The 14,837-nt window shown below is 39.2% G+C and overlaps 2 protein-coding genes across 2 annotated transcripts in view; one reads left to right on the top strand and one right to left on the bottom strand.

Moving 5' to 3' along the window:
* The window catches only part of LOC124711550 (histidine protein methyltransferase 1 homolog), a 50,987-nt gene extending 44,232 nt beyond the window's left edge, over positions 1-6,755 (bottom strand). The window contains exon 1 of the mRNA XM_047241686.1: positions 6,221-6,755. Within this exon, the coding sequence (XP_047097642.1) occupies positions 6,221-6,497 (277 nt within the window). The 5' untranslated portion in view covers positions 6,498-6,755. The remainder of the gene's footprint in view (positions 1-6,220) is intronic.
* A 62-nt stretch (positions 6,756-6,817) lies between these two features.
* Positions 6,818-9,158, top strand: LOC124711551 (mediator of RNA polymerase II transcription subunit 8). The gene has a single exon (XM_047241687.1). It carries the CDS (start codon positions 6,926-6,928, stop codon positions 7,706-7,708), a length of 783 nt encoding a protein of 260 aa, XP_047097643.1. The 5' UTR covers positions 6,818-6,925; the 3' UTR covers positions 7,709-9,158.
* The last annotated feature ends 5,679 nt before the right edge of the window (positions 9,159-14,837 follow it).

The following is a 14,837-nucleotide window of genomic DNA, read 5'->3' as shown; positions in this document are numbered from 1 at the left end:
ACAGTAAGACACCCTCTGCCCTACCTTCCTATTCATAACGAATCCTACACCTGTTATACCATTCTCTGCTGCTGTTGATATTACCTGATACTCGTCTGACCAGAAATCCTTGTCTTCCTTCCACTTCACTTCACTGACCCCTACTATATCAAGATTGAGCCTTTGCATTTCCCTTTTCAGATTTTCTAGTTTCCCTACCACGTTCAAGCTTCTGACATTCCACGCCCCGACTCGTAGGACGTTATCCTTTCGTTGATTATTCAATCTTTTTCTCATGGTAACCTCCCCCTTGGCAGTCCCCTCCCGGAGATCCGAATGGGGGACTATTCCGGAATCTTTTGCCAGTGGAGAGATCATCATGACACTTCTTCAATTACAGGCCACATGTCCTGTGGATACACGTTACGTGTCTTTAATGCAGTGGTTTACATTGCCTTCTGCATCCTCATGTCGTTGATCATTGCTGATTCTTCTGCCTTTAGGGGCAATGTCCCACCCCTAGGACAAGAGAGTGCCCTGAACCACTATCCGCTCCTCCGCCCTCTTTGACAAGCCCGTTGGCCGAAAGTCTTCGGCCGCCAATGCCGATTATTTATCAAAATTTAGGCAGTGGCGGGGATTGAACCCGGGACCGACGACGTTTTGATTAATAATCAAAGACGCTACCCCTAGACCACGGGTTATAGAGTTTGTTAAAGGTTATTGGCAGATGTATAAGCCAAAGGTTGTAAGTTGAATTATTTATGGGGGTGGGGAGTTTAATTTGGTTAGGGTTAATTCTGGGTTTCGGTATTGGGGTCATTATGTAGGTGTTGTTTCTGTGGGGTGTTGCGAAAATTTTGTTTGGATTGTGGTTTCCTTTTGTTTGAAAGGTATAAATGATTTAATTATATTTTTGTTTGGGTATCATGTTGAAAACAGGTTATTTGGTGAGTGGGTGGTGGTTTAGGGAGAATAGGATTTGGGATAAATGTATGACATTAACGGTTTTCATTTTGTTTTGTATGTATGTGTGTGTGTCAGCGTGTGTGGGATGTGGCAGATAACTTTGGTTGGTAAGTATGTTTTCATGTTTTTACTGCAGTATGTATGGTGTGTGTATTTAGGTGCATAATTATGTTTTAATTGTATATTAAAATTGATGTTAACATTTTTTTATGAATTTTTGGATTGTGTCACTAGTTGACAGTAATAATGATTGACTGTGATTGGTGGATATTGTGGACTTTGTTTTAACAATTTCAGTCAGGTTAAGTGTCAGTAATAGAAGGATGAGGAAATTTTGGTTTCTTGCTACCACCAAATTTATTTAAGCTATATATGACAAGCAAATTTCTGAACCCAGCTTTTGGAGCTATCAGCAGTTTCATGGATTTCGTCTGAGTTATATACATCAAGTAAAATCCCAATATAAGCTTTTGGAGCAACGTGTGGTTTTATGGAGTTCATTTGAGCCATATGGGTCAACTGAAATTTCCAATACCAGTTTTTTGGAGATTTATTCATGCGTTGGTATTATAGAGTTCACTTTTTCTATTTGTGTTTATTTGTATATTGCTGCTTTGTGGACTTTGCTTGCTGGATTTTTGTCGAAGTTTTTGTTTTGATATGCCTTCAGTATTATCAACCTCATATATTTTGTTTGTCTGAGCCCAAAACCCCCTAATTCCTATGGTTGTCCTAGTTTCAAGTTCTTTTTCAAATGAAATATATTGTGTGCAACATTGGCTGTTGATGTCTTTGATGTGTGATGTGGTCACCATAAGGGCACCATCTTGATGATGTGATGGTCAAAACTGACAGCCAGTATTGGATGTTTCGATATGTCTGATGATCCAGGAGAGGGGACAACCATACGAGTTGTCAGATACTGGAATAAAGAACACAAATTATAGTGTATTTTGGGCATAGTGGGTATACAGATTGAAACAATCAGCATAAAACAGGAAATGATGAAGGATGGGATCACACCACTCAAATGACAAATAACTTAAAACCAAGGGTGAAAAGTAAAAATGACAGCCTGGACTCCGCATATCAAGGCAAAATTGGTGTGCATACATGCATGTATTAAATGTTCACTCTGACACCAAATTACACACCAAGGCTCAAACACAGCCAAGTAACTTAATATTTCTCAAAATATAAAAAATAACTGCTAGCACAAACATGCACTTCCATAGAATTGGAAGTCTGGTCCCTTCCATATCAGCACCGTTCCACTGAAATAGCTGCTTCTGTGGTAATAGAGGATAAAAATTCATGAATGCCATATATGGTATGTTATTTGTGGTGTCTCAGTTTTATTAGCAAATGTGATGAAAAATTAATTTGCTAGATCTCAGTAGTATCCCATGACCACAATATTTTGACAGTCTGAGTAGGGATACTTCCAGCTATTTCTTCCCCTTACCCACAGTTCCCTCACTGACTGGTATGCTAACACTCGGAAGGGATGGTTCCAGGGCAAAGGGCTTGTGGCCTAACCTCAGCAAAAAGATGATGTGCAACACCAATACAGCCTGCAGCCTCTATGCAGTGCTACATTTGCAAGTTTCTTAAACCTCACATCAGATATTATGTCAACACACTAATCCTGTGGTCTACAGGTGAGAATAAAGCCAGCATTCAATAACCTTGTGTGGACTGTCATTTGACACTGTCTATTGTGATCATTCAATGAACGTCTGGTCCAATATCACTAATTACACACAAAATGAAGAAGTCTGTATCCTAAACATTGAGCACCTAAAAAGTATATTCCCAATTTTATCATCTGCTCTCAATCTATCCTTCCAAGTGCATGCTCAGTAGCCAATTTCTAAAATTTTCAATCATTCTTTGCAAAGCAGTTATTGCAAAGAGTGTTCATAATGAGAAATGAGAAATGGTAAAGACAAGTGACTGCGCCTGAGCATCAAAATAATGTCACTGATTGAGAATGATTCCATCAATAAATATAAATCCACTCTGTTGAGGCCACATAGTACTCATGAAAGCAGAACACAAATTTCCACTTTGTATTCATAGAACGGGTGGTAACACTATAATGGTTCAAATGCTTAATAGTTGCAAAGAAGATTTCTGCTAACACTACTGCTTATGCCACCAATAATCAGCATCCTGTTGTCACCAAGCATTAACACAGAAATAGTGGAAATTTGTGTCAAATTAAATAAAGCTTAAAGTTGTTCCACCATGAGGGAGACTGGACCTGCATCACCATAAAACTCTAATTGGTCTGAACGAAATTCAGCACAACATGCTGCAGCACTGTAAAATATCAGAAGTACACTATGTGACCAAAAGTATTGGGACACTAGGCTGAAACTTACAAGCTCATTGTGCCCTCAATCGGTAATGCAAGGATTCAGTATTGCGTTGGCCCACCCTTAGCCTTGATGACAGCTTCCACTCTCATAGGCATATGTTCAATCAGGTGCTGGAACGTTTCTTGGGAAATGGCAGCCCATTCTTCACGGAGTGCTGCACTGAGGAGGGCTATCGATGTCAGTTGGTGAGGCCTGGCACGAAGTCGGCATTCCAAAACATTCCAAAGGTGTTCTATAGGATTCAGGTCAGGACTCTGTACAGGCCAGTCCATTACAGAGATGTTATTGTCGTGTAACCATTCCACCACAGGCCGTGCAGTATGAACAGGTGATTGATCGTGTTGAAAGATGGAAACGCCATCCCCAAATCGCTCTTCAACAGTGGGAAACAAGAAGGTGCTTGAAACATCAATGTAGGCCTGTGCTGTGATAGTGCCATACAAAACAACATGTGGTGCAAGCCCCCTCTATGAGAAACATGACCACACCTTAACACCACCGCCTCCGAATTTTACTGGTGGCACTACATGCACTGGCAGATGACGTTCATCGGGCATTCATCATACCCATACCCTGCCATCTCATCACCACACTGTCTACCATGATTCATCACTCCACACAACGTTTTTCCACTGTTCAGTCGTCCAATGTTCATGCTTCTTGCACGAAGCAAGGCGTCATTTGGCCTTTACCGCTTGACCATGAAATCCAAGTTTTGTCAGCTCACGCCTAACTCTCACAGTACTTGCAGTTGATCCTGATGCAGTTCAGAATTCCTGTGTGACGGTCTGGATAGATGTCTGCCTATTAGACATTATGACCCTCTTCAACTGCTGGTGGTCCTATCAGTCAACAGACAAGGTTGGCCAATACACTTTTGTGCTGCACGTGTCCCTTCATATTTCCACTTCACTATCGCATCAGAAACAGTGGACCTAGGGATGTAGGAAATCTAGCATACAGACGTATGACACAAGTGACACCCCATAACCTAACCATGTACGAAGTCCGTGAGTTCCGCAGAGCGCCATATTCTGCTATCTCATGATGTCTAATGATTACTGAGGTTGCCGATATGGAGTACCTGGCAGTAGGTGGCAGCACAATGCATCTAATATGAAAAACATATGTTCCTGGGGGTGTCTCGATACTTTTGATCACGTAGTGTATCTTGCAAGCCGTGGAAACAGTGAATCCTATTGTTGAGTTGGCATAAGATTACCGCTGACTGCTGGCAGTGTTGTTGCCAGCTTTAAACTGCAGAGGAAAAATGGCAGAAAGCAAAACAATAATATTCTATTATGCTGTGCCAACACTAACGCATTGCCCTAGAGATATTTACAAAATCTTGTTGGGTGATTGGTTGAGGAAGGCATGCAAAGCAGTCATATCCAGCTCCCCTGCAACTCTCTGAAATCCTCTTACATCACCTTGACTACAATCCACTTTCTTAGTAGGCCTACTTTTGAAGAGTTGTACATTGCATAACAATATCTCTCTACAAAGATGGCCGAGTGTGGAGAGGATAGAAAATGCTTACACGGGCTACAGCATGAGTTAATTAGAAAAAACTTCCAAATACTGTCTGATGTGTTCCAAATGGGAAACAGATGGCTCATTTCTACTGACACGAAATAGTCAAAAGTACATGCAATAGATATGAGCACTGCAATCTGTGAGATTGGTTGCATCATTGTTTCCTATTGCAAACCTTAGGCCTACCAGAGATCTGGGCAAACAAGTAGAGTGAATAGCAGTATACTCAGGAGCCAAATGATCAATTTTGGCTCCACAAGTTCTAAGAAGCATCTTACTATACTTGAATGAGAGAAATACTATTTCAACTAATTTCAAATATTACGGTGTGACATATGATAGTAATCTGCATTAGGTCTTCATATGAGAGGTGTAACCTCTAAGGAAACCAAGTCCTATTCCATGTAATGAGGCTTCTGAAGGGGAGTGGTCAGCATGACGGACTGCCGTCTTAAGGCAGCCGGGTTGGATTCCTGGCTGGTCGGGGATTTTCTCCACTCAGGGACTGGGTGTTGTGCTGTCTTCATCATTATTTCATCCCCATCCAGTGCGCAGGTCGCCCAATGCGGCGTCGAATGTAGTAAGACCTGCACCAAGGCGACTGGACCTGCCTCATAAGGGGCCACCCGGCCAATGATGCCAAAAGCTCATTTCTATTTCCATTGATAAGTTATCTGGTGGAAATTGTTTAAATATTGTCAAAAGGGCATTAGGCAATAGACACTGATCGAATGAGACAGCATAGCTGTTGAGGCACTGACATCATATTCAAAATGATGAAGTTTGTTCCACGCATCCACCCAGATTTAGTTTTTATAAAATATTTCAAGCAAATGCCAGAATGATTTGTTCAGCAAGACACCTGTCCTATTCTCATAAAACATGGGGTCTACTTATATATTTTGTGTGTATGTGTATAAGAGATATTTCGTTTCATTGCATTATGATGACAAATTGTACATCACTGTGAGATGATCACTGCATGAATAACTAAATAAGTGGAGATCACAGAAAGCAATGTAAGAGGCTTACTGATTCTTGATTAGGCCTCATCTGTATTCTTCTGTTTCTGTGTGGTTCACATCTGATTGCAGGCATTGTGTAACACAGATACAATAAGATTATTCCAGAAAAATAAAACAGCTGTAAAATGAATAGGCAACAAAAGACTGTCACTCATAATGAATAGTATTAGACCCAGAAACATTCAATTTGATTTAACAACATGCATTTATTCTTTAGAAAATACAATTGCGTTAAATGAAAACGGTGCATCCACTATAAGAAAACGTAAATATTCAAAGAATATAACTACAGATAAAGTTAAGTAAAGCAGAAAATTTCTCACGCACCTTCATACTTGGATGGTACCAAGTCCGTATGTTGTTCTTCTGCATTCAAAACATCAGAGTCTAATGTTAATTCTTGGAGGGCAGAAGTAGGGTTTATATAACATACATTGGCATCTGTTATGGATGAAACTGATGAACTTTTGATGCTGACATCCAGAACGTCTGCTTCGAATTTCACTTCCTCTGCTGGCGCCCAATTTAGCAAATTGGCGATTACACCACGCTGTGATTTGTCGGGGGCCACATCGTCTGTTTTTGAAAACCCAAAAGCAAACATCGTATCTCACAAATATGCTGGATAAATGTATAGGTATGTTCTTCGTAAACACTTCACTAACCCAAAGAAAATGTTTTTACTGTGAATGAATTCTATGGAATCACATAGCCCATAGCATTTGTAAACAGTGAAAGTTCTGTTTGAAAACACATTTGAAATCAAAATAAGCGCTCTTCCCACCAAAGACATCTATATGGCAAAGTCGAAAGTCCCCACGTCCTTCCCCAGCCGTAGAGAGCTCAAGTTTCGGTAGCATTCGCTACCATGTTCAACATCTTTAACTGTGATATCTGCATTACAGATGACCTTTGAGCTACGCGCTTGGTAGTTTTAATATCTCTGAAAGCAAATAATTAGATGTTGTTTATGTATTGCTATAGTCTGAAGTGTGTTGTGTGCGTGGTGATTGACAGTCCAATTCATTAACGATGCAAAGAGAAGAAAAACAGTTGGACGCGGCTTTAGAAGCCTTGATATTACGTGTGAATGATTTGAAAACCTCTATCGGTTCAATGCTTTTCAAATTAGAGCATGAATACGAAACCATTAACTGGCCAACTTTCTTGGATAACTTTGCTCTAATGTCAGGTCATCTGACATCAATATCCAAAATGCTCAGTCATGACAAATCACCGGCGCTGCGTAGCCTGACAGTTCTTCCTCTGCTTTTGAGCCCTGAAAGAGATGAAGAACTTGTTCGTCTTACCGAAAATCGTATTAACACGTTTTCGTATGATGTTGTGCCAGATTATTTGCGAACGAAACCAGAACCCGAAGTTGAACATAAAATGATGCAGATGGAACACAAAGCAGCAAACTTAAGTTTCGAAACAGCACAGAAACAAGTTAGTCAATACACAAAAGTAGTGACACAAGTTTGGGAACTTGTTAGTAAGGCACGAGAGGAATGGGAAAGTGAATCAGGATCACGATCTGGTGCAAACCAGACGTCATCTATGGCAGATACACACACTCTTGTTGCAGCAGTGGGTATGGGAAAAGGTCTAGTCCCAATGGTTCAACAACAAGTAGCTGCAGGACCTCCAGGAATGATGGTAGCACCAGTGGGGCGACCAGGTGCAGGAGCACAGCAGCCAGGAGGGCCTCTGAATCCCAACCAGCCAGTACCTATGGGACCAATGGGCAAGGCACCTTCATCAATCAAAACGAACATTAAAGCAGCGACTCAAATTCATCCATATGGACGATAAAGTGTCTTTACATATAGGCCTACCAATAATGGCAGAATGATGACACACATACATTTGAAGTAAAAGACTGATTGTTGTGTTATTTATTGATACTGCTTTATATCATTGTTTTGATTCAAAACATCCTTAAAAGTGTTTTAATTTATAAATGTGGTTGAAATGAATGTGTAAAAGGTTGGTTTGCAAGCTTTGTAGAAAATCAGTTCTGTATACTGAATATGGCTTGCCACCAATTTTCTCTTGTGTGTTTTGCATATGATGATGATAGTACAACATTGCAGCAGCACAGTGTACATCGTAGAAATCCAGTCTCTCTGACTGTTGTAGTGTAAGTCAAGTTCAAAGTTCAGTGCCTTTTAGATCTTTCTATAATCCATTCTTAGATTTCTTGAATGTTGTTCTCCTGCACCTCCACCCCCCACCCTCTGTTAATGAAATTTGTTTTTAACCCCGTGTTAAAGCTGATATGCAAGTGTATTCATATTTAAAATGAAATGGCAGCTTAAAATGATTGAGAATGTAAAATTGTTTACTGAATCAGATGTAGGACATGTATACCTGCCTTTCAAGGGTATGCATATACTTACTCCCAACGAGCCTTTCAGACATGTGTGATGAACCAACTTAGATTCCAGCTGAAGTCTGTCTGTTAACCAATCTATGTGAGCTACTCATTGGAAGAGCATTACTTGCAAATGGTTACCTAGCTGTTAGTCATAGTCCAGTGTGTAAGTTCAAATTAAAACATATTCTGCTTAGTAGTAAGAAATTTATCATTGTGATATGACATTTAATTGGTATTTGGAGTTAAGTGAGCTCTGATGAATAAAAAAATGAATTATATATAAAAAAAATCTTGTACACAAAACTATTTGTAGGTGTACAGTATTGATGAGCAGAACTGATCATTAACCAACTATTTTAAACTGTTGTAATGGAGTATACTTTAAAGCATGCCTTTTTTGTGATATAACATTTGTTCATCTTAGTATTATTGTTGAGTACAGCAAACCCTTTTACCCTGGGATTTCGGATGATTGTTGTACATGCACACTGTGTTGTTATTCTGTGTTTCCTGTTTACAACATTCAGTTATTCTTGTTGAACTGGTGCTGAGTGCAAGGATGGCACTTACCTGTATTCCTCCTCCCCCCTCCTTTCTCCCCTAATGTTGATTCAGGGGTCAAGTGATTGTTATGAGGAGGCTGACTTGTAGCAAAAACAGAAGTATAGAATCATTGTTGACAATATTCACTCCATATTTGACACATCATTTTGAAGTGTGAAAACCCTACTTTTCAATTCACACAGATAAGAGTCCATTGTTACCAACTTTTGCTCTAGGTCTATATTTAAAACATTATTTTCTATAATCAACTAAAACTCAAGTTAAGGTAAAACATCGTAAGAGAAATTTTAAAGGAATATTTGGGTGCACTTTATGTACAAAGACCATACATCACCTATGAATGAGGCCCGAGAGTTACGAGAGGGAGGGGAGGGGGGGGGGGGGGGGGGATGGCAGATCACTCTTACCTGAGAGCATGCAATGTAAGATTGCTGCTGTAACTTGAATGTTGATTGAAGAGATATGATGATCTTCGTTTTAAATTATATGTATTTGAATCAAGATGATTTTGCATTTTAAGACTGAGTTCTCTTAATGTTGAACAAGGTAAAATAATTGAATCTGTGGTTCATTCTCTCAGTTGCCACACTGAAAAGGCATGTACAAAATCATGATGTAGCCACGTGAAGCAACTGTACTGCATACAGAAACTGTCCAGGATCGTATTTCGTAATGTAGATACTGTACATTTGTACATTATGCTTAGTTCTTTGTGTGACTGTTTGATAATTTCAAAGATGTTTTCAACAAATACATGAAAATGAATTTTTCCGTTACTTCACTACAAGCGCAGTTCATTTTGTGTTTTTTAATCTAAGAGAAAATTGGCAAAATGAATACCTGGGCAATACCAAGTATGTCAGGTAGCGAAATTTTAAAAGTGAATGCTATAACACACACTTAAGATTACAATAACAGCAACATATTGGTGCAGCGTTACAGCTCCATAGTTTCCAGTTTGAGTATCGTAGCACTTGTAGCCCAGGATGTTTTGCTACTGGCAGGAAGTTAATCACTCAAGTACAATCATCACTATCTTTTAACTCAGATGAGTATAATCATTATCTTTTTAAAAGCATTTGTATGATTTATCTCCATTTCAGCACTGCCTGATCTCAGGTTTGTTTAGTCAGAGTGAGGGTTGCTACAGGGATACTTAAAAAACTGCAGTGAGATACATTACAAGGAAGATATTGTACTTTGGAGGAGTTTGACTCACAAAATTCGATAACCCACACTGCTTCCTCCAGTATACATCTCATGTAATGACCACAAGTATTAAAATCTAATCTCATATAAGTACATTGAGCTCACCAGTCCTTTTCCTTCCCATTCAACCCTTCTGCCAGAAGGAGCGACTGGCTCCAAAAGCTTGCAAATTGTTATACCTTTTATACGCGTGCTCTCCTGCTCGCTCTTGGTGAGTAGATTTTTTATCTATACAATTACTCATATCCTGGTTTTTTGCCACTTACTTGTCCTTAATCCCAGCTCATTATTAGCAGTCGATGGTCAACGTCCAAGGCCTCTGATGATATTACCAAGATTTCTCTGATCTTTCTATCCATTTCACTATTGTAGAGGGTATAGGCAACTACGAACTTTGTACTCAAGTCATTACTGTTCCATATGATGTGGCTCTCCCTTGTTCATGAAGCGGTAGCTCCCAACCAACAAACCATTCCTTTAGCAGAAATTAAACACTTTCACCTTCCTCATTTTGACTGCCCCAACCCTTGGATCCAAGCAAACTTTCATAGTTCTGTCTTTCTCTTCAAATTTGTATATGAATCTCCCATTACATCCTATTAAATATTGTTGTTGAATTGTATGATTTACAGTACAGAAGAAATGTGTGTAAATGACAAAATCTTCATAAGTGTTCGGTGTTGTCCTGAAAGAAAATTATCTCCTCTTCTCATCATATACTCATATTTGTGTTTTGTATCATATTCTCCTAATTTGTCTATGTAACTGTATCACAATTAATCATCAACTTACCTATGCAAATAGGAGTCAGTTGCATCTTTTGATCTGATATTATACTGCTACTGTCGCCCCAGAATGACATGCCACTGCATACCAATCTGTATCTTACCTCTAAGCGTCTATAAACTAATTCTACGCAATATCTCATGTTGGTGCACCTGTGTCAGTTATTGCATGTAAATTATGTACAGCTAAATTGACTGTCCTTAACGTGAGCTAATCAATGTTATCTTGTTTTTCACAATCAGATTAATAATAATGAAGATATATGTTGTGTTGGCAGAAGAGCCAACACCACGTTACTAGAGGAGGCCGATATGCACGTGTTTTAGCTCACGTAGGCTGGCGTGAGGAGGGAAGAACTATACTGACGTGAGGTCTGGAACATGACAAGGAATTAGAATTCAGAAAGTGGACATAGCTAGTTTGATACTTAACTTTAATCCATAAATGATGAACGTCGCTCTTAACGGTACATGAGTCACAATATTATCTGTTCAGAAGACATAGTAACTGAATAAGGCGCCTTGCTAGGTCATAGCAAATGATGTAGCTGAAGGCTATGCTAAACTGTCGCCTCTGCAAATGAGAGCGTATGTAGTCAGAGAACCATCGCTAGCAAAGTCGGCTGGGGCGAGTGCTAGGGAGTCTATCTAGACTAGACCTGCCGTGTGGCGGCACTCGGTCTGCAATCACTGATAGTGGCGACACGCGGGTCCGACGTATACTAACGGACTGCGGCTGATTTAAAGGCTACCACCTTGCAAGTGTGGTGTCTGGCGGTGACACCACAATATAAATTTTGTAAGTGCTAGTACACTTCATATAGCATAGCTTCCAAGTAATTGTTCCAGAGTAAAATCATTGTTGTGTTGTTGTCAGTAATTCTGTCCATTTACTTTCTTCATGTGGGTATATCTGCCCATTATTTATTGTATGTGACACATATAGTAATATATCCCTCAATATGAATATCCATCATTCACCGTACTTGAGCTCCAAATGGAAGCTTTTTCTGCCTCCAGAATACTGGTCTCCAAAGCTTTTTACTTGACATCGTATCGCATACCATCCTACTGGGCCCTTGCACCAGTTTCCGGCTTATTGGAATTCATCATCTCTCTGTGAAAACAGCCTAAGCCAAATCTGCCAACTTATAAGTTACTTAAAATTAACAAATTACAGCAGATATTATGCCTTTCTTAAATGAATCTCGTAACTGGATCTTATGTAAACTATATTTTGAGTGCTTCGAGGGGAAAGACAATGCTGAAGGCACTGGACTGAAACTCATAAGAGCAGTGTTTAAATCCACTCTATCCTTCCATCAAAATTTAGATTTATTGTAGTGTCCATAAATCATTTAAGTCAAATGCAGGGATGATTGTTTTGATGATACAACCAACTGCCTTCCTCATCATTGTTCGGTATGAACTTGCACTCCGCTGATTATCAAATGGATGTTAAACGTAAATTTTCTTTTCTATCTGATCTGATTAGCTATGATGCACAAGGAGAATAAAAGATTTTAATGTTGGTACAACCAATATAGGTGGCAAGTTGAATCTTGCCTTTCAGGAATGGTAAAATGGCAGATTTTGGATACATGAAGTGAAGTACTGATTAGCTTTTAGTCTGAGAAACCAGCAATGAGCACAATGTGTGACAATCCAGGTTAAATGGAGAAAAACCGAATCCCAGGCAAGCATTCATTGTAAATCTTTAGGTGGGAGTGAAAATCATTTGTATTGACAGTAACTGACAAGACCAGTAATAGTTGTGTACTGTTCCACTAGTTACACAAAGAAATAATGTGAAAAGAAAATCAATGGCAAGTGCAGGGAAACTGCGGTCTAGCACAAATCTTAAATGGCACTGTACAGGAGTGAGAAAATGGCATGTGCACTGGTGTCTGCATAGCAAAACCACACTGCAATTCTCATAGATCTACTTATTATCCAGTCTATAACAGAAGAATTTGTCTTTTGACTTTACCTTCTTGGTGTGATTACACATGGCAACAGGAAAATATCCACATTGTTTTAAATTGCACTACTATTGGTTTTGCATATGGTGCCTGCTGGCATATGGTGGACTGCTGGCTGTCCTTGTGCACACACAGAATGCAAGTTGAATGATGTATCTGCTCAATAACAAATGCCATGTCTGCCAGATGGTGTAGCTCACAATTGGGAAAACATCTGGCATGTGGAAGGACCCTTGCATCCACACCATCAGACTTCAGTAACTGGTTTGTGTGCAAGTTGGAGCCAGCAACTTTCCTGGAATTGAATTATCCCAACTAAAGTGAAGCAACTTTTGCTGACACTGAAACAATGACATCGTCACTGTTGGGCACTGCCACCAGCTGGATATGGGCGGGTCTGAGAAGGCCTCATTATTGTGAAATTATTAGAGGAGAAGTCCACTGAGATGTTCACAATAGTTTCTGGTGCACAAACAGAGTCGGTTCCTTTTTTTAAAAAAAAAGCATGGAAATACCAGCTGCCCCCCTACGAAAGGCTTTTCATCCCTGGACGCCAATATGTCTCATCCTGGACTAGCAGATCCGCTTCTTTAAGCGGCCTAGGTTTCATAGTTGCAAGCCACTGCTTCAAAATAATTTGTGGCACTCATATCAATAACTTCTGAATGGGGTATAAAATCTGACATGATTCTGTAATTGCTGTTACTCCTCGGTGATAAAAAAATCACATCAATCAAATTTAGCGTAGATAGTAGTAAACAGCTTGAAATAGTTCATTTATGACGATGTCAGCTTTACCCCTCTAATAAATAAGAAAGATAAGAGAATGTGTTGAGAAAAATTTCTGAGTGTCCTTGGGAAGTCACAAGCTGGTGATTAATTACATGATAATTTGTTTGAAAAAAATATTTTAGAAAAGGAGCTCTAATGATGCCACATGGTATCCAATATTGACAGGGCATGGAGTACCTGCCGCCATGGAGCATCCGGATGCTGCTGCTGCTGTCAAGAGATGATAAAAATAATTTACCTGTCAGTTATTACTCTGTATCATTCATTGACTGATGGAACATTCTTATGATACACCAGGCCAGACAATTTACTGAATTTAATGTTTGAAATGATTGAATAATTAAGAGAGAGAAAGAGAAATACAAGGTGTGTTACATGTACGATTTATTTGAAAATATATATGAAGTATGTTACAGTATTTATCCACGCTGATTTGTAGTTTGAAGATATTTATGTGTTAGTCAGTGGTGATTAATAATCAGTGCAAATTGAGAAATTTTTTTCAAATACTGCAGAACATTTATTCCTTAAAAAAGCTATGATCTTTGAGGAAACTTTAATTTTAGATTTGTGCATGGAATAAATGATTTTAACATAGTCAGATGCAGATACAGGATATATCAGTGAATATTTCAGTTTAATTTTCCACTGCACATTTTCGGCGGATTTTAACATTAGGTCCCTGATGCGGCTAGTTTCACCTGCATTGGAACTTGATATTCTCTTAGCATTCGTTATTGAGAGTGTGTCAGCATATGGGCAGTTTTAAAATATTCCTACACATGTCCTGATAGGAGAAATGCCACAAACTCTATATTTTAAATCTCGGTCATTTATTTTCCCAATCTCAGAGCAGCATTGCTGTCTCACAGAACAGAGTCATGAATTTGAGTTCCATCGTGGACTTCAGTTTTAAATGTGCCATTCTGTCTGTGGACACCAATGAAAAATGTATCCTGTAAATACGTTATCATCACCAGTATAAAATACACTGGCTAACAAAAAAAGTTAAGCTCCTAGAAGGGGAGGAGGTTGAGAACACATTTAATGTTATGTCAGTGATTACAATATGAGCCAAATTTACACAGAACTCTACAGTATGAGTCTACTTATCAGCAATATGTTCTACATCCTCTGGTCTGGATGCATGATTCAGTTGAGAATGAAGTCATAAAGCCATTGTATCCTCTCCTGAGGGAAGCTGTTGGAGCTGATTCTGGATACTGGCATTG

The sequence above is a fragment of the Schistocerca piceifrons genome, chromosome 8, assembly GCF_021461385.2.
Source record: "Schistocerca piceifrons isolate TAMUIC-IGC-003096 chromosome 8, iqSchPice1.1, whole genome shotgun sequence".
In the NCBI taxonomy this organism is placed as follows: domain Eukaryota; kingdom Metazoa; phylum Arthropoda; class Insecta; order Orthoptera; family Acrididae; genus Schistocerca; species Schistocerca piceifrons.
Note: the sequence above shows the minus strand (reverse complement) of the source record. Positions and strands in the feature narration are given on the sequence as shown.